This window comes from Rhododendron vialii, chromosome 5a (assembly GCF_030253575.1).
Source record: "Rhododendron vialii isolate Sample 1 chromosome 5a, ASM3025357v1".
Taxonomy (NCBI): domain Eukaryota; kingdom Viridiplantae; phylum Streptophyta; class Magnoliopsida; order Ericales; family Ericaceae; genus Rhododendron; species Rhododendron vialii.
Genome location: NC_080561.1, coordinates 8,180,320 through 8,200,574, shown reverse-complemented (window position 1 = coordinate 8,200,574; position 20,255 = coordinate 8,180,320). Strand labels below are relative to the sequence as shown.

The 20,255-nt window shown below is 40.4% G+C and overlaps 2 protein-coding genes across 2 annotated transcripts; both read right to left on the bottom strand.

Moving 5' to 3' along the window:
- Nucleotides 1-9,521: 9,521 nt before the first annotated feature.
- LOC131325164 (zinc-regulated protein 8-like) lies at nt 9,522-10,435 on the bottom strand. Its single transcript, XM_058357256.1, has one exon. It carries the CDS (start codon nt 10,349-10,351, stop codon nt 9,731-9,733), a length of 621 nt encoding a protein of 206 aa, XP_058213239.1. The 5' UTR covers nt 10,352-10,435; the 3' UTR covers nt 9,522-9,730.
- A 2,750-nt stretch (nt 10,436-13,185) lies between these two features.
- On the bottom strand, nt 13,186-20,255 carry LOC131325157 (coatomer subunit alpha-2-like). Its single transcript, XM_058357246.1, has 4 exons — nt 20,014-20,255; nt 19,593-19,811; nt 17,201-17,695; nt 13,186-16,531 (listed from the first exon to the last, which is right to left on the bottom strand). Exons 2-4 carry the CDS (start codon nt 19,798-19,800, stop codon nt 13,572-13,574), a joined length of 3,663 nt encoding a protein of 1,220 aa, XP_058213229.1. The 5' UTR covers nt 19,801-19,811; nt 20,014-20,255; the 3' UTR covers nt 13,186-13,571.

Here is a 20,255-nt window from a genome sequence, read left to right as displayed (position 1 = left end):
TCCAGGGATTTAGTACCACCGTCCACTCGCCCGCTGCTGAATTCATGAACTAATTACACAAGGGAAATGTAAACCTTTAATAAATACACGTAATTAAAATGTGTTGCAAATTGATAACAAAACTGGGTTCGGTTATCAACTTATCAGTGAGAAACCAAGCTAGCTAGCTCAGTTGGTTGTCTCATTTTCCTCAGTGAAGGTCAGAGTTCGAGCCCCACGAGGGACGGGTTTGGGGTTCAAAGCTATGAACAGCCTTTCAATTCCATGTTGACTAACATACTAACATCTCGCTAGCCCTCGTTGATGTATAAAGTGTGAAAAAAGACAAAGAAAAAAGCTTATCAGTTGAGTGACGTCAAAAGAAGTTAAGCAAAGGATATCATCAGGGGAGAGAATTAACAAGAGGTGTGAAAAATATTTTGAAATTAGTGTTCTTTATTCTAATGGCATTAATCTCACATTAACAATTGTTCATAAGATTAAGTTACTAATTACAGGACGGTTGTTTCCGTAAAGATTAAGTTATGGAGCCCAACCGCGACAGTTCAAAGTGTTTTTGGACAGTCCAGATTGAAAATCAATTCTTACCGATAAGAATTGAAAGCGAATCTCAACCATTGATTGTGGAAATGGACAAGTGCATGTGATCACGCCATTTTGTAAACAACTTATTCACGGAACCTCCGTGAAAAAAACGACCTCTGCTAATTATAGCATGATCCATCAAATAAAGAGTGAGGAAACGAAAACCCCACAGGTTGACTCTTGCTTTCCAAAACTCGCGCTCGTCTATTTTTTTTTTATCGACAAAAGTATTTTATAAAAGAAATTCAATAAGGATGCACAGAATAAGGAAAAAGGGGATGAGGAATCTAACAAAAGTTGAATGGAAGAAAAAAGAACGAAAGAAAAGAAACCATCCGAATTTATTTATTTTTGGTAATGAAGAGTGATTAATCTTTCCAACCCTTTTCACGCATTTGTGTGAGATGAGATGGCTCCAAAAAAAAACTGTCGTCAAAGGAAATCGATCCTGCAATCTCGAGGTGATAAGTCCGGCCAAAGCAACTCGATTAACCGCTGCGACAACCCTTTTGGGTTTATTCAACCATTCTTGTAATCTTGTTCCTCTTCGAAATGAAATACTACGTATTAGTCAACAAAACAGCCAACACCCAACTAGCTCAAACCCCCAACCGATGCAGCTCCTCGACCGCACCGCGCCTCCACCGCTGTCAAACATCCTCCGGACTCGCCGCAACACCATCGGACCACCTCCGGCGGTGACCAAAACACCCGCCTTTGTCATAAACGACCTCAGTGGACTCGCAACCTCAGGCGGCGGCCAAGAAAAGACCACCTTCGTCTTCCGACGACCTCAACGGATAGGCCAACGGTTTCCTTCATCTTCTGACGACCTCACCGGAATCATCACTTCCCCATGGCGCGCTCGACTCTTACTGTTAATTAGCAAAGAAAATTATTGGCCGGGCTGTTGGGTATGTCCGTTTGATTATTTCAGGGTTAGTCGAAACAGGTAAGCTGCTTGGATTTTCAGTACGTATATATGAGATATAGGTCCCGTTCAGTCACGTTAGAATATTGTGGGATTCACAACTTCAACTTTAATTTTTTCACGGTATACTTTCTTGTGAAATAAATCCTGCCGGAATGATGAAGACGAAGAAAGAAAGTGGAATTACCATTACGTACGACGACACAACCAAGGAAAAGAAAAAAGTGTAGAAAATTTCAAGGTTCTCTTTGTCTTTTTTTGAACGGCTTCAAGGTTCTCCTTGTTGATCGAAGCAATTGAATCAGACAGCATTGAAACAGTGTAAAAGGCAAAAAAAAAAAAAGGTTGGATGGGAAAAGATTGGACCCGTACTATTCGTTTGTCTCTCTTTGACTGTTTCTCACAGATCGATTGGACTTCGGGTTTGTGCTGTCTAGTGGGATGCACAGTATTGTGTTGTACAATTCCGAACTATCGGATCGTGTATTCGACGGTTCGAATCTCATCTCGACAACCGACGATTGAGAGTCGTTCATTGCCGAGATGAGATCCAAGCCGTTGGATGCACAATCCGACGGCTTAAAAGTGCACAGCGCGATGCTGCGCACACCATTACAGAACACCGTCCCCAATCCATGATCTCTTGACATAAAAACAGTTTAAAGCTGAAAAATTCTTTGCATATTAAAATTCCATCCTAATGGTCTAGTGGGATTGGGGGAACCCGGCCTGCTGTTGTTCTACAGGTAGCATTAGGAGTTACTGATCATTAGTGATAAGGAAGAATCCAGGAGGATGCTGCAGAGGAGTTCTCTTATAGAGCGCTGTAGAGTACATCTGGACCGTTCAAAAGTTTTTTCAGTGATTCGGATTAAAACGAACTATTTCCTAACTTTTCTTTGGAGGAGTTTGTTTTCAACCCGAATCATTGATTACTGAGATGAACAGTGCGAATGCTCCCTACAGAGCGCTCTACGGAGAATTGCTTGCAGCATCCCGGGTCCTGAGATATCGACACGACTCCTCCGGCTTGCAGTAGACCATCTTCTGCTCCAATCGTACATAAATGGTACGATTTATCGTGCGAAGAGCAAGCTATTAGTGTAATTTTTTATTTTTTTAAACCAAATCGCTAGATAATTGTATCGTAGTCTTCTTTGCTTGAATCACTTATTCGTAGTTAGTGTTTCTTGATAACTTAGGTATTCAGACCTGTTTATGCGCATTTCGATTAGTCTTTCGAATTCAATTCCATTGTCCACTTGCAAGGAATCCAATTTATAGCACTTCAAGGCAAAGCTTCCCCTGGACTGATTTTAAAAGAGTTAATAGCACCTGAGAGATTTCGAATATAAAATTTTAAAAAGGAATAAACTCCAAAATCTCATGTTGTGACCATCAATCCAGCCCTTTAAGTATGCATAAATTAATGAGCCCATCAAAATCAACGAATAATTTCAATCAAATCGTTGGACCCAAGTTTTGGGTCCACCTTCCTTCACAATACATTATAGGCGGAGGGACATGGAGACAAAGGTGAGTAGCTGACTCTATTTTTACTAATTTGACCACACTTTAAAATTTATTTTTCCCCAACCCATATAGAGGGTTTTGTACTTGGGAAAAAAAAGAGTTAAAGTAGAATCTCCACCTACAAAATTTTCAAAAGTAGTGCTAATTTGTTCTCCACCCACAAAATTCTCAAATGTAACGCTAGTTTGTTCGTTCCTCAAAGTAAATCAAGGGTTTTTGAAACCATTATAAACGAGGCTATCATCCATCGTTTCTAAAGTATGAAAAGTCGTCAAGGTCAATTGTAAATCGAAGCTACATTTTGTTATTAATATATACTCCCTCTGTTTCTTTTTAAATATCCCGCTTCGTAACTTTAATTTATTAAGAAAACATCATCATTACACTTTTCACATCAATTTTTACCTCTACTTTTCTTATTTACCCTCTATAGAGACATCATCATTACATTTTTACTCACTAACTTTTTAAAATGGAATCTACTTTTAGGGGCAAAATAGAAAATATATCAACTTTTACCCACTAACTTTACAAAATGGACACTTATTAAGGAATAGCCCAAAATAAAATACTGAACTTTAAAAAAAAACTGAAGGAGTATCTACTTTTTGATTAATTTGTTAATCCTAATTGTTTCTTTCAATTAACAACTAAAAAAATAAATCACACATAGTTTAAATTTTTAACTTTATTTATCAAAAATCCTGACTCCGTCGTTAAATACACCCTGGTTGCCCCATCGGGCCCCCCAAGTTGAGTGTAGTGCAGTGCAACATCTTCTGCTCCTCCGGCTTGCAAGGAGGAAGCTGCAGCTTTTGGGACCCCTTCCTTTGCTTTGGCAGTAAGAATAGCTAAAGGGGGCCGGCTGACTGAAGAAAATGAAATGATTGCCCAACACCACGTGCTTGGAGTACCAGTGTCTTACGTAGGTACCAGAACCAATAGAGTTAAACTTCGAGTTCTCTTCCTTTTTTGCAACATTCAGAATTTTTACCATAATTACCCACTAGTACTCCCGGGACAATTAGGTCTATAGAGGTTTGGTAGGGGTTCCATGAAAACGTCTGGCAAAGGAGAATGAACAGTTTAGAATATCGTCTATTCTTTTTTGTCAAATATTTCTATGGATAGATTTCATGTATTTTAACATTTTTTAAAAATTTGAACAGTCAATTATACTTTATTGGATATTTTCATGGATGAATTTCATGTACCTTAACATTTTCGATACGACAGAGGAATTGGCATTTGCCAAATTTCAGAGAATTTTTTATTTGTGGGTGTAGCACCCCATTTGCCATTTCTTTTGCTATTTTAGAGGAATAGCAAGAAATTTTGCCATTTTTGGCATGCGGCGTGGATGCTCTATGAGAAAATTATCCGCTACTGTAGAAGTCCGCCTATCAAACAACCCACAAATGAATTGCGTTTTCACATTATGTGTCCTAGCACCAAAGCTCTGATCTCCCTGATGGCGGCGGCACTTGTGCTGTCCCTAACAGAATCTGGGTTTGAGCCACGATACTCCTCTCTCTGTCCATTATGTGCCCTAGCTATTTGTGGGAGGTGAAAACAGTACAAGGAGTATTGTACAAGCATTAGATATGCACGATTGTGATCAACCAAGCAACTCATCAGAGAAACCAAAAGTATTCCCCCCCACATATTCTTGGCTTCATGGCTGGAACTTTCAAAATCACACTTCCATCGTATTAGTTTTCCTCCGGGAATTTATTCCCCTGGCTTGTGGGTTTTTGAACCCGGGGATGCTGCCAAGCATCCCCCCTGCCGAGCAGGTGCCGATCAGCATCCGGCTATTCATCTTAGCACGGACAACTCGGATTGAATCTGAATGCATACATATCTAAACCATCCATTGCTTTGTCAAGATCCGAACCGTCGATTGTCAAGATGAACGGCCGGATCGGCCGCTTGACAGGTGGTGTTCCTACCATTCGCTGCCTTTTTAACTAGGAAAACATGCTAGCTACTTTAGGTGCAACGTCATACATACTAGCAATATATCCATCATAGGCACTCTGTAATATCAACCATGACAATAAAGTGCAAACATGAACTTCCATGGTTTATCAGAAGCTATTTATTACATCCGTCTGATTAGAACTGTGTGAAAATGCCGAAGAAGACAACAAAGTTCAGACAGTGGAGTGGAAGAAGAGGGAATTCTTCTTCGAAGAAACGATACTTACCTCTTCCTCCCTGCATTTGCCAACAACGGTCATAGAATGTAAAGCTATTTGCCACATCCGTCGGTTTAGAACTTTGCGTACAAATGCCGAAGAACAGGAAACGAAACTCAGGGGTTTCCAAAATCAAGAAACGAAATATGTAAGGCCCTTAAAAAAAAGTTGTGGATTCACCCACATAACCTCTTAATGCAATCACAAGTCACAACTGGAAAATTTATTGGGTAAATGATCCGTATTACAGATCGTAAGGCGCTGGAGTGCAGGGGGCTGTTCTCTGCCATTGCAACCTCGTGACATGATTGAAGTTTGATCCAACACTTTGAGGAAACAGAAGGGATGGTGCAAAGATTCCAATAGAACAATAAGGCTAGAAGACGACCATACTACTTTTCTGATGTATAAATGCAACCAAGCAAAAATACCAGTTATCATCTCAACTAAAGCAGGAGAATGCAACGAAAGCCACACTTGGCAGTTGCAGATAAAAGTAAACTATTTTCCTTGCGGTTAAGATGAAACATAGTGACTCAAGGGAGGTAAGATGAAATGTAAGACATTAATTTGTTAAACTTCTCCAGCGTTGTAGAAAAAGGGGAACCAGAAAAGGCAACAACCACTACGTCTTATGGAGACATTTCAGCGCAATACATGAGTTCCGGCAGATCCTAATGTTTAGCAGCACATGATATAATAGATGACTCGAAACAAATTCAAGATTCAGAGTCTCAGATTCTTACTTATCCAATTTGGGATGCTGATTTCCATGAACCTTTCTCAGAAGTGGTTAAAGTCATCTACAATTTCTCCCCCTCTGTACTATGTAGATTGCAAAAATAGTGAACCGATATAAAATATGTGCTTTATGCACGTAACTGTACTACGTAGATTGCAAAAACAAGGCAACATCTAAGGCCGCTATTCTCCCCCGAACAGAATAGACGTCAAACTCAGCCAAACCACAAACTTTCTTCAGTCCATAATTTCAATCACCTATGCAGCACTTTTGAACCAAACCCAAGCCATGCTAGGAAATGTATATTTTCAGGCCTATTCTGCTAGCAAATTGAATATTTTCTACCGTAATCAGAATTTCACATGAAACCATTGCTTCCAAACTCCAAGACAAGCTCCCAAATCAAAGACAATTTGTCTCCATAGTGCGGGGTTTGCCTCCTCTGTTCACAGCATCATCTTGATTATATGAATGATAGGAGTAACCAAGAATAATAAACACCTCTGACAGAAAAGATAGCCGCGTTTAGAGCATCCACATTGTAATAAGCAAATGAGTTTGGATAATCAAACTTAACAACAATGTTCAAAAAACACCCCACATTGTAATAAGCAAAGTTACAAGTCTTTTAGTAAATAATCAAATTTCACTCATTCCATAACCAAACTTAACAACTTTTATCAATAACCAAAACTCAATAACCAAACTTAATAACCAAACTCAAAACTCAAAAACACTCATATTGGAATCGTCTCATCGAGACGAATAATTTGGTGTGGTCGGGTGCGTAATTGAAATTCGTTTGTGATTGGACAAATGTGCATTTTGTATTGTGGGGGGTTTTTTGGCGGGGTTTTTTTTGGTTAGGGATGCAAAAATAACCAATGTGGAGGTAGAGGTTGTTAAGTTTGATTATGAACTAAATGGATAATCAAATGCTGACGTGGCACATTTTGATTATTGGTTTTGATTATTACCATTGCGGATGCTCTTAGCATGTCATTGTCCTTATAGCCGCGTTTAGCATGTCATTGTCCTTACTCTTGAAACAAGTGTTTCATGTAGCAGTAGCAGCATATAGAAATTCAGCACACTACCCACAACTAAAACATTCTTCCCAAAACAAAAGAGAGGACGGAATAGGGACAATGATTAATGAAGATGCAAGGAAGCAAGAAAATGGTGCATAGTTCTCTCTGGATTTCTGAGCCCCAACTTCCATTCCAAAATTTTCCTCTCCAAACTAAAACCCTTTTGCAGCGAAAATCTATGCACTTCATATTCCTAAGAATAGTGTTTCTTCAAGTAGAAGCAGCATTAGAAAAGTTACAGTTAGCATCAAGTATGAACCAATCTACATGTTGGACCCCCCCATCTGAAGATTAACCCATCACTTCACCATTTTGCACAAAACCACAAACGAGGACAAAAACATAGAAAAAGGCTTGTAGTTTTTGCAAGCCTTTTTGAGCCCCAACTTCCAGAACATGCGATGGAACACAATGACTTCGTATAGGCTCCAGGGGTGAAGCCATTGAAGACATAATGCAATGAACATTGAAAGAAAATGAGAAACATAAAACCACTATCCACGAAAGAACACATTATATCAAAAATTAGAGTAACAAATGAGCAAAGACAATGAAATTAGGAATAGAAGAGCAAAATTATCTACAATATTTATAGTTTGGAAATGATTTCCTATGCCAATCATAGTTGTCAAATCGTGAATCAAATCGAGAATCGAAATGGTCATTTTTTGAATCGTGAATCGCTTTGATTCGGTCATGACTTCTATAATGCATAGAAACCTATGGTTATTGATTAGAGTATCAACAATATATACTACAAATGAAAGATATTTAGGCCTAAATCAATAAATACTTTCTTCTAAATGATGATTTGATAATAACGTGGAATATTAGGTAAGTTGCCTCTGTTGCAACTACCAAGAGATGATGATTCGTAAAGCCTACTTATGGTTCTTTTTGTACGAAAGAGTTATAAGTACAAAACAAACCCTTAAAAGGTCTATAGGGTTGTTATATTCCATTTATCTTCCTCATTTTCGATTCACTCTCGAAATAAATCTCTTTTTCTTATTATCTATCCATATAACATAGACAAAAAATGACATATAACAATACCAGACCTTAAAAAAATATTTGAACCCTTTTTAAACAACAAAAGAAGCAAAACAAGAGTAAAAAATGAATTTCGGAAATTTTAAGTGAATCGAATGATTCACTGATTCACTTACGATTCTCAGTTATTTCCGATTCGGCAACCTATTCGTATCGATTACCCACCGAATCGTACGATACGAATCGTAAATCACCGATTCACTTACGATTCTCAGCTATTTCCGATTCGGCAGCCTATTCGTATCGATTACCCACCGAATCGTATTGAATCGTACGATACGAATCGTGAATCGTACGATTCTGACAACTATGATGCCAATACAAATAACCCAACATACTTTTAACAAAGAAACGGTTACACATTGGAAATCAAACATGGAACCATCGTACACTAACGAGCACCAAGAATCATAAAATTCGAGCAAGGAATGAGAGAGGATAACATTGAAATAGAGGAGCAAATAATCCACGATTATAGCTAGCTAAGAAACGGTTTCCAATGCCCACTACAAATACTTCAACATCCTTCCAACAAGAAAGGGTCCCACATTGGAAGTCAAGCGAAATACGAAAAGTTATCATAATATGGTCATAGATCGTAGCTGGGCAGCCTTTTCTTCTATTGTTCCTTCTAGAACATTGAGATAAAATTTATGATTTCATTGCCATTATGCCCAATATGCTGCCCTGGGGCAAGAATGACAACTGCTCTGCTAATACCCCGTAGGCTGACTGAAACAAGGAGCAGGTCTTTACCAACTTTCAAAATTCTTCGATTCTAGGGAGAACTGTCCGGCGCCGGCGGCTGACTAAAGTGTCCCCGAACTGCACGAGACACATGAGCAAGCAGTGGCTCAATGCTACGCCAGTGCTTGAAGTGACTTTTAGCAGTATAATTCTATGCCCCCCATTTACCTTACTCTCTTCTGCTGATTTTCACCAAATCCAAATATGACTTAATAGAAAGAGACTACGAAACATAACTAAACCTAAACTAACCGATAGGGTTCCATATTGCAAATCAAAGCAAAACCCAATATATGCATAACCCAATATACCATATCCAAATTTAGAACATTTCAAGTACGACATGCTAGAAGAGGCTAAGAACCCAAATTAAACCTAAACTAACCAATACGGCAACACCTATAGAGAGTTGCAGACCCACTAAATCATTTCACCCTTATTCACAGAGATCATTTACCGAAATAACCATCGATTACTCCCTCTCACATTTTCTTCAATTACACCTCTCTGTTTCTTCCGATCTTACACTTCCAAGCCACGACGTTGTTGGCAGCGTGGACCTTACCAGGCCGATTATGGAAATAGCAAGGCAATTTAATAGGGTTGCTCCTTTTTGGGTTACAAGCCCTTTTCCCCAATTTCATAATAGATAGACATGTTCATATATGCAATAACCCAATACACCAAATCCAAATTCAGACCGGACAAAGAGTTTGGAACGGAGAGAGTACGACATACTAGAAAAGACCAAGAACCTAAACTAAACAGACATAAATCAGATCAGGTTTATTCACACAGATAATTTACCGGAATTACCCCCGATTACTCCCTCTCGGACGTCCTTCGATCACGCCTCGTTCTTTCTTCCGACCTTACGCTTCCAAGCGACACCATCCCTGGCAGCGTGGACCCCACCGGGTCGATTGTAGAAATAGCAAGGCAGTTTCTTAGGGTTGCTCATTTTAGGGTTACAAGCCCTTTTCCCCAATTTCATCAACCTCTGCTTGCCGAATCGGTCGCTGAAACTCCTCGGCACCAACTCATCGTCATAATCATCGTCGTGATCATAATCCTCCTCGTCTTCATTGACGTCGCAATCGTAATTTCCGTTACCGTAATCGTTGTAATCGTCGTATCCGCTCGGTTCATCGATCGACACGACTCTTACATCGGTAGATTCGATACTTTGATGATGATCGATGAGGTCTTGTTCGGATGACGTAGAATCCAACGCGTAGGTGTTTTCATCTTCTTCGTCGGAGTCGGAGTCGGAGTCGAAGGAGAAGGTTTCAATGTCGGAGGAGGAGGAGGGGTTGACGACTTCCCAGGAGGATAAGTCGTTGTTGTGGGCCGTTTGGGAATAATCGAAAACGGCTTCGAGCAAAGCAGGACTGGCCATTGTCGTCGTTGTCGTTGTTGGAGCCCCCAATTTCTTGTTTGTCATCACTCTTGCCAGGATTTTCTCCATTTCTGATGAATCTGACTTCGGTTTCGGCCTTCTCTCTCTCTCTCTCTCTCTCTCTCTCTCTCTCCCCGTGTGCGCGCTCGTTTCGTGCCGGGGTCATTTTCGTTCTGCTTATCTTATGGAAACGTCGCGTGGAATATTCAGAATTTTCTTTTTTCTTTTTTTATCCGCAAATATTCGGATTTTTCATTTCTCTTAAAAAGTTCAAACCCATAAAACATAGCCATTCAGAGGAGATAAAATCTAAATCGTTCATTATCATGAAGGCCCAGATGAGGTGTACCTAAATACACAAACGCATGGCTCTAGCCTTTAAGCCCATCTGGTTGTACCCACTGACTTTCGAGAGGGAGGTTTAGGGTTCAAGTTCGACATCTCACAATAAGTTTTCCGCTAACTCCACAATGTATATCATATTGGAAGAAAAAATATACAAACAATTGTTCCTTGCAATCCAAAAAATAACTGGCGGTGCCATTTTATTCATGGATCCGGCTTCTCTGCAATTGGACTATAGAGAAGTCTTTACAGTCTCATCTCGTCCGTTCATTTTAGCAATTAATTGTTCAAATTTATTTTTTTAAAAACTCTACACAGGAAGAAAAGCTGTCTAGGTAATCTCACTAGCAAGGAGTCTTTCAACAAAATCTAACTATTAAAAACACATTTTGATGATTGAGATATTCTTTCCCGCGAGGAGTCTGTCAACAAAATCCAAGTACTATTAAAAACACCTTTTGATAATTGAGAATACCTGGACTGCTGTCCTGATTAACTTGTAATACAATAGAGCCAATTTAGCTGATGAACGAGCTAAGAACTGAATTGTTTGAACTGGTCTCAAGTATTTTGATCTTTTTGAATATCAGAAGATGAACTAGTTAAGTAAGAGTAATACCTTGTTTAAATTTGATTTCAATACTTAACGAGCTTCAGAACGTTATCCAAACGGCTCTTGAATAAAGCTTTAAGGAGCAAGCAAGAGCTCGAACTCGAATTTCTTAGATCGTCCATCAGCTCTAGAGCCAACTAGTTTATGCAAAAATTATGTACCAAGCTTCTAGGTGAATGATAGTAACAAAAAAAACCAAAATACGAAAAGAGGTTTTAGGTGAGAGTGAGAAAAATCAGTGTTATAACAAGGATATTATGTACCGCTCCCCCAACGCTCTTAATTTCACCATCCAAAAGTGTTTTGGACGGTTTAAATTTTAAAAAACTCTTTCAGGGAAGAGTCTAACTCTTCCGGACTATTGATTACCGAGACGAACGGTGACATATTGAGTGGTGAAATAGAGCAGTGAACGTAACACTGCTGGTGAATTGAGCTTTAGCGGGTGGTTTAAAGATGAACTTCATTGGAATAATGTCCATTTAAGAGAGACTTTCTAAATTTCTTACCAGTTTAGGGCTTTTGGTTTAGACACTGACCTGTTTTCACTTAATAATAAAATCCCTAAGCTTCTGGTGATTTTAGCTGCTGCTTTTCTTTCAACGAGTAACTCATTTCCCAAATACAAGCTACACTTCCGCACTTAGATTCAATCTTCGAACCAAAGCAAGCTAGGACGGGCCAAGGGGCAGTAGTTCTTCTCTCAAAAATTTTGGAATTACGTAAATTCGCCTGCCCAATGTTATCGATTGTTATAGTAGTGTATTTATCTTAGTGTTCAAAATAGATGGATAGGGCTGCACAAGATTGGAGTATGTATTTACTATCATAGATGATTATATTTCAGTAATTGAATAGGTTCATCGACAATCTTTTTGAAAGTATTGTTACAATTTTTATTAGCCAAACAATAATATCGCCTTCGATATGTTACAAACCTTCTTGAATGTTCGCCTACCCGACCTTGAACTTCTGCATTCGTCCCCGACCAAAAGAGTGCGAATTTCATATTTGAAATCTCTAAATACGCCTAGATATTCTTCTTGACAAGCCCTTCGGATTGCGGAGGAGGGAGAGAAAAGAAAGGATGGTGCCTGGTGGTTTCTAACCAGAAGTGATAATTTTGGTGAGGGGAAAAAAAAAAAATTTTGCTTTGTTGGTGAGAAACAAAATGAACCAATATAGATACACCTTTGTTATTTATTTACCATGTCCTGTAACTATCCAAATAAATGGAGAGAGAAATCTATTTTCTTTCATTTCCCATCCTTTCTCACCAACCATAATCTATGGGCATCCGAAACTGCTTGTCATCAAGACCTTAAAGCACTCTCACCTATGAGTTAAAACCGCTGCAATTTTGCAAATATTGCAAACCAGCCATAATGTATACTCCTATATAAACATTCTCATGACATAAGTTACATCATTCACGTGTGGGTGCGTGAACAGGTTTGCGAGCATGCCTTTGAATTACATCTCAAACTACTACAATCTGCGAGAGCGCAGTGCACAGACTGTGCATTTTGAAGGATTATGTGACTAAGCTTGTGACGATACACGTCATGAGAAATGGCATAAAACAAGTTCCCAACGTGCAGAAGATCATATTGTAACTTGATAAGCAAGATGGACCTTTCTTTTACCAATACGTAATACCAACGTTCACTAAACCCAAAAAGCAAGGGTTAGTCACAGATATTCAGCAAAAAGAAAACATACTATTTTGAAACGAAACCATCATTCAGCATCTAATGCCTATTGTTTCGAGTTATTTTCATCACAATGCAGTGTCCACTTCAAATTTGTTACCGAACTTTGGAACTTTCCGTACGCAACAACATTGCCATGAAATTCCATAGCAGGAAAAAATACGAGCAAACACAATAACGTCAGAGTTGTTCTGGTAATACGAACAAATTGATACCAAATCATCACGGCAATATGAGCAAATTTGCAGCACTACATTTGCGTATCATATCAAAATAGAAGCAGCTGTCTTAGCTATGACCAACGTCTACTTCGCGGAAGACCCTCGGCCATTCTTGTCTATGAACAACTAACAAGAATAGCCCCAGCCAAAATTCTCATTTGGTTTATTACATGGAAATTAATAATCAACTTTATAAAGCAGAGAAGGAGAAAGAAAAAAACTAACGATAGCCCAAAAAAACAGTTCGACGGAAACTTAAAACTCTTGGGTCAATATTTCTTACCTTTTGCCAAAGAGATGAAAGTTCAACACGAACATCCCCACCGCCTGACGATGGACAAGAACATCCCCACCACCGGAATGATGATTACAAAAATGCTGTTGGTTCACTGACTAGATCATCTTATCTGGGAAGGAGAAGAGAGTAGGCCCGAAGCATCTGCCCCAATCACTGCAAGATCACAAACAGCACAAAGCTGCCCTTCCTGGCTCGGAACAAACCGGGACCCGCAATAGGGGCACGAGACATCCTTTTGTCCACGGTAAATCGGCACATACGTGGCTCCACAAATCACAAATGGGTTTCTGAAATCGTAGTTCAGCTGAGCCACATCCTTCATGTTCTTCTCAGCCTGCTGCAGCACTTGGCGGGCCTGCCTCGCTTGGTTCTCATTGGTCGGATTGGTCTCCAGCAGCCGCCTGGCGAAATTAGCAGCTGTATTAAGGTTCTTAGCCTTAAAGCAAACAGACATTGCGTTCTGCAAAGCTAGCCTTAAGTGAGGGGTTTGAAGGTTGCAGTGTGTGAAATATGCAGCTAACTCCTGTTGGCGAATAGGATCCTCTTTCATTTCCTTCCTCTTCACCTCCATTTGCAGACCCAAAACGTACTCTCTCACAATGACTACCAAATCCTTAACTTCATCAACATCCCGTCTCGATTCCACTACAACAAATGGAATGGTGTGGAGAATATTCAGGAAAAGTCGAAGAGCCTCCGTGAATTTCCCAGCAGTCGTCGATTTATAAGCTGCCTTGAGTTTCTCCTCCAACTGAGAGAAGCTAAACACGAGCGCCGGTGGGCCCCTCACATTAGGGCTAGAAGACTCGCTCCATCCCCTCTCAATAGCAAGGGACAACACTGAAGCATTAGAAAAGGCATGCAGAAAGGTATGGCTTCCGGTGTGAAGATCGAGAAACATGGGTCTCAAAGGAGCAAAGTTTTTAATTCCCAGTTGTCGGCTAAGCAACCGCATTGCCGTATCGAAATTTCCAGCTGCCGCATGTTCGGCAGCGAGCGAAGATTTCTGGGTCCAGATCTGGCTTACGGGCATTCCAGGAGTGGGGGCCACGAAAACTGATGAGCGCGTATTGACAGAAGTCTTTGGAGTATCTGCCTCAGGAGGAAGCTCCAAATCCTCAAGATCCCATCCTCCCTCTTCCTCATTTTCTCCCTCTGGAACCTCCCCATCCTCTAAAACCACTCCAATATCCCCATTTTGTAATTCGTCCGCATCTAACATTTCAATTTCTTCACCCCAATCAGCATCTGCAGCCTCTTCGTCTTCCTCAGGGGCCCCACGTCCGATGTTATCAAGCGCACCTTCGAATATCCCTCTCATTACTCTCAAGAGAGGCCAATCTCCGCTAGACAAGACAGGGGTGGGAGGCATCAGAAGAGAGGGTGGTGCTTTCCCCTTTGGCAATTGAGGAGCATTATCTCCCAACTCCAATGCTAGCCGCTCAGAAACATCAGATAGGCCGTGGACTGAAGCAGTTACATAAGCAAGTGGTAAATGCCCAGTATTTTCCAAAATCTTTACGCGTTCTCTAACATCACCAAGATACAAAGCGTTATGGAACTGACCCATGACATCACCCTTGACTTCAGCAATTTTGAGCATTTTGGACAGTTTATCCATGTTTCCAGTAATGAGGTACAGAAAAGATAACCTTTCAAAATTCTTTGTTTTCTGGTAGGCATACTCAACAATTCCAGCATTTCCTTGGCGAAGAGCCTCCACTCCCAATCTATACCAGTGATCCTTCTCGTCGATTTCCTTAGCTGAAGCAACCGCGGTTTGTATGTTTCCACTTTCTAGAGCTAGATTGAAGCGGGTTCTCTCATCTTTCACAAAATGAAGAGCGACTTCGGGAAATCCCTTCTGTTGCAAATAAGCAATCATTGCTTGCCCACAGAGTTGAGAATTCCTTATCATGCTCATAACATGGTCGTATTTCTTCTTCATTAAAGAAAGCTTAAAGACATACTCGGTTGCATCAATAGCAATCACCCTGTTCTTTCCGTCCCGGTCCAAGCAATATATCTTGGATCCCAAAACTCTTGTGATGTATATTGGGACATCAAGGGTCCTTATAATTCCACTATCTCCATTCGGGAGGCAGTACTTGATGTGATTCAGAGTTGTGTAAATAAACACCCCATTGTCGTCCCAGGCTCCACTTTTCACGCGAATGGTCTCATGAAGAGTGCACTGATGCACAAGTCTCTTACTAGCAATAACTATAGCATGTTTACTGAGCAAGGCTACACTCTCCATATCATTCGACCAAACAACATACTTAACAAAAGGAGTCGGAAGTTCACCGAGAACCATTCTCTGCTGAAGGTCAAATATAACCACCTTATCCTCTGCTCGACAGAGCAAGTTCCCTGTCCCGGCGTAAAAGATTGCATCAGCAGCGATAGGGAGACTGCTCTTCTTAACAATCTCGTTTTTAAGATTCTTGACTAACACTTGGTTGCTGCTTTTTTCAAGAACAGCAAACCTGTTTCGAGCCACAAAGACAGCTGATCCTCCCATACCCCTTTTTGCCTCTTGCACTATTTCACCCCTGCTAATACTGTCTTTAGGCACAACATAAAGCTCATAAGAGCCACCATCAACATCAGAGCAGATAAGAACAGCACCTTCCGTAGGACTATATGAAAGAGTGCGAGGACCTTGATTTAGGCTCATAGAACCAGGGCGTCGAATTGGGATCACTTGGGTATCCTTCTGCGTTGGGAACTCGTAAAACCGCAAAAAGCGGTCTTTGGCATAGAACATGGAATCGCCACTTACGGAGAACGCAGGCCTTTCTCTTTCTAACTTAAACACGATCATACCACTATCGTGACCGGCAGCAAGGAGATTCATCTCAGGGTGAGCTGCAAGAATCCAAAATCGATCATGCTCCCGGCGGAAAGTTTGAACACCTGTTCGCTTTGTTGCATCCCAAACACGAATGCTCTTGTCTTCTGAGTTCGAAACAATTATGTCCTGTTTGGCATGAAACATGACACATGACACATTATTCATGTGACCCCTCAGTGTGTCCACTTCCCAAGCCTTTGTCTCTGGAAAAAAAGAATAGCATGCCTCAACAGTAGTAATTGCTCAGATAAATGCATAACCTTATAGTGCACAAGATCATCCCTGGAAGTTTAAATTTTGACTGAGTGAATTGAAATCAGTCACTTAATATGATAATATGGTTAATACCCTAGCAAATTATGAATTGAAGTGCACGTTCTGAAACATGGTCTACCTTCGTTCCAGTACAGTGAATTTTTAGCAACCCAAAACAATCCCGGAAAGTTTACCCAGGAAATCAAACATAAGTTACATAACAAACTCAAATCTAGGGAGAGCAGAGTTTGTCTTTATAAACTGTTAAAATAAGACATTTTGCTCAATGAATGTTTTGCCATTCAAAGAAGTAAATCATAACTTAACCATAGAAGCCTACCTCTATCGTACCACAAATTAGGATACGTGGCGTATCATATTCCTATCCCCGTTCCTAGTATAAAACAATATGTGTATTGCGTCCTACGACCCAACAATTTGAAACCAGGTGGAACCATTCCAGGCTCCCAAAATGAGAACTATCTTGAGACTCAACAATAACTTGGGTTCAACAAGCAGTGATCATCCTACACATTTGAGCAGAATATCCGGAGAAACACCAATAACTACCTCATGGACTACAAGAAAGAAAGCATAAGAAAAGATCAGGATATTACCATTCATACGCCACAGCTTCACTTGACGATCATCTGCTCCGGACACAATCAAGGGCAAAGTCGGGTGAAACGCAGCCCAGTTGACTCCCCGGTCGTGACCTTCCAAGACATATTTAACAACAGCATCTACCCCACCAAAAAGATCAGCATTCATCTGACTCAACCGCAGAATGTCATCAGCAGGGGATGCAGTCTTCTTCTTCAGTGAACCAATATCCCAGACGCGGACAGTCTGATCAAGCGAGGCTGACACAATAAGGTCTTCCCTAGGATGGAATGTAGCACACATTACGTAGTGGTTGTGACCGGTCAAAACAGATATACAAGTACGAGATTGCCAATTCCAGACTCTGATAGTCTGATCATCACTTGAACTAACAATCCACGGATACTCATGGTGAAACTGCACTGTACGAATGTAATCAAGGTGTCCAAGAAGAGTAAAGAGACATCTATGCAACTTGTAGTTCCAAACCTTAATCTTGTAATCATCTCCTGCACAAGCAACATTACAAAATCAGGCACATACTGGCATACCGCCACAAACAAAACTCTCCACAGAAGCAACATGCCCATCTTATTTTTACCTTATAAAAGGGGATTCAAATTTTAATGAATAGTTCAGTTTCAAATGGTACGCTAGTCAAGAACTTCAAAAAAAAATTTAAAACCTCCAATTCCATGGACAGAACTGCCAACACTGAAGCTCACTATCACAAAAGCACATCAAAGAAGTAACATAAGAGCCAGACTACCTCAGTAAGAATATTAAACAGAATTTTCATACATCTACTGTCTTCATATTCCCGCAACACAAAATTTTCTTAGACTGAACACATGCTGTTAAGAGAGTAGAAATTTCAAAAACAAAGTCAGATAAGAGGTCTGAATCACAGACACCTATGCAGCATAGTCCACATTTAGAATTTGGGGCATAAGGAGGACAGTTTGGGATATCCAATGTGAAATCTAGGCATGAATGCATTACACAAACCAGTCATCATAGATCCATGGAAAATCCCAACCAACAGGCCTGAAGATATGCATTTGGACACGTTATGATAGCAACAAATAAGGCCAGACCAAATCACCTGGTGTATAGTGCAGGAACAATTTAAAATGCAAAGCAGCCTATTTGCATATGGTTAGCAAGGTTCAATTTCGATAATGAAAACTTATAAAGCGAGGATTTGATATCCGGTTTGGATGAAACAATTAGAGGTTTAACTATTGGTAGACAGTAGAGTCGCAACTGGTCTAGACATACAGTGATGCACTTTATATGGTTCCTTTTGTAGCTACAATCCTTGTAGAAAGACTCCTAGCATATGGTCATTTCAAATCCACGACGATAAACCTCCCGAATTCAATGTTGAATCAATACAAAAGTAATCAAAACAGTGTTTGAGCTATTCTTGTTAAAAAAACCAAACTGAGCCTTGTGTCCCAATCAATTGAGCTATTCTTGTTAAATAATTCTGTCAAATCCCTTTATATGAACTTCAGATCTATCCAAACTGAGTCTTAGTTTCATTTGGATGGTAGGAACCATGAGAACGGATTAGAATGTGATTTCCAATCCCCATGATCCCTGCACTTCGAACAAACCGCAATTTGCCAGATGGCTTATCCAATCCTATTCACTTTCAAAAACTAAGTAGGAATCCGATGCCCACCCTCCCTCACAATAATATATATCCTATATAAGATTCTTATTTAATTCAAAGATTCCATACACATGATTCCTAAGTTTCCAAAGTTCGATTCTTATTTGTTAGATTTCCATTCCCACATAAGATTACAGGCGTCCAAGCAGGAATCCAAACAAAGTCTAAGCTTCAGTTGGATGGCATGAACCTTGAGAGGGAATTAGAATGTGATTTCGTATCCCCAAGATCCCTGCACTTGGGACAGACTGCGATTTGCCAGATGGCTTTTCCAATGCTGAATCACATTCCAAAACTAAGTAGGAATCGGATACTCTCCCTCCCTCCACAGTAATAAATTTCCTAGATAAGATTACTAATTAATCCAAAGATCCCAAACATTTGATTCCTAAATTTCGAAAGTTCAATTCCTAGTAGTTCGACTGCCATTCCCACCTAAGATTACAGGCGTTAGCGTAAAGAAGGACTAAAATTGAATTGGCTTCAATAAATCAATATCTCCGAATTCCAAAACTAAGTAGGAATCCGATACGGTGAGACCCACTCTCCCTGAGTTCCTCACAATAACATATTTCCAAGATAACATTCCTAATCAATCCCAAGATTCCAAACATTTGATTCCTAAATTTCCAAAGTTCGATTTCCATTCCCGCTTAAGATTATGGGCATCAAAGCATAGCGTAAATAGGGACTCAAATCGACAATGGCATTCAATAAATCAGTACCTCCAGACACAAAAAGCGGCTGAGATTTGTGGAAGTGAACGCCACGGACGGGACCATCGTGCTCGTCGAATCTGTCGATGAGAGTCCCCATCCGGTAATCCCATAGCTGGATCACGCCGCTGTGAAGGCTCGCGAGGATCCACGGCCTCTTACTGTGGAAACTCAGTCCCTTCACTCTATTACTCTTCGTCTCGAATTTCGTCAACATTTTCGCGAACTCTGCACGCAAAACAATCACTAATAAACAGCAAAGTCGACACAATTCTCACACTCAAAACCTCACCGATTCGACGAAAGGAAAGCGCTCGGAGCAGATCGCGCGACACGAGGAGAGTAATAAATCGCGGTAACGCCAAGGCAACTCGCGTTGATCGGGGATCTAGAGAAATCAAACGTTTCGTTTAACAATACACAAGCGTACCTCAGATCTGTGAAGCGAAACGGTGGATCGGATTGGGTAGACTACCACATGTGAAATCGCCACGAGGGGAGCAAGGGACGCAGGCGTATCTAGAGAGAGAGAGAGAGAGAGAGAGAGAGAGAGAGAGAGGGAGACCAATTTACAGGCTCGTAGACATGTGAGAGAGAGAGAGAGAGAGAGAGAGATAGAGAGCGCGAGAGATGGGAGGGTTTTTATTTTACTTAATCGTAGATCTGGCCTCG

Excerpts from the sequence above, each read along its gene's own strand:
- LOC131325164 (XM_058357256.1), bottom strand. The coding sequence starts at position 10,351 with ATGGAGAAAATCCTGGCAAGAGTGATGACAAACAAGAAATTGGGGGCT.
- LOC131325157 (XM_058357246.1), bottom strand. The coding sequence starts at position 19,800 with ATGTTGACGAAATTCGAGACGAAGAGTAATAGAGTGAAGGGACTGAGT. Across the intron at positions 17,696-19,592 it reads GCCGCTTTTTGTGTCTGGAG|GAGATGATTACAAGATTAAG; the intron begins GTACTGATTTAT and ends TTGCTTGTGCAG. Across the intron at positions 16,532-17,200 it reads GAAGCTGTGGCGTATGAATG|AGACAAAGGCTTGGGAAGTG; the intron begins GTAATATCCTGA and ends CTTTTTTTCCAG.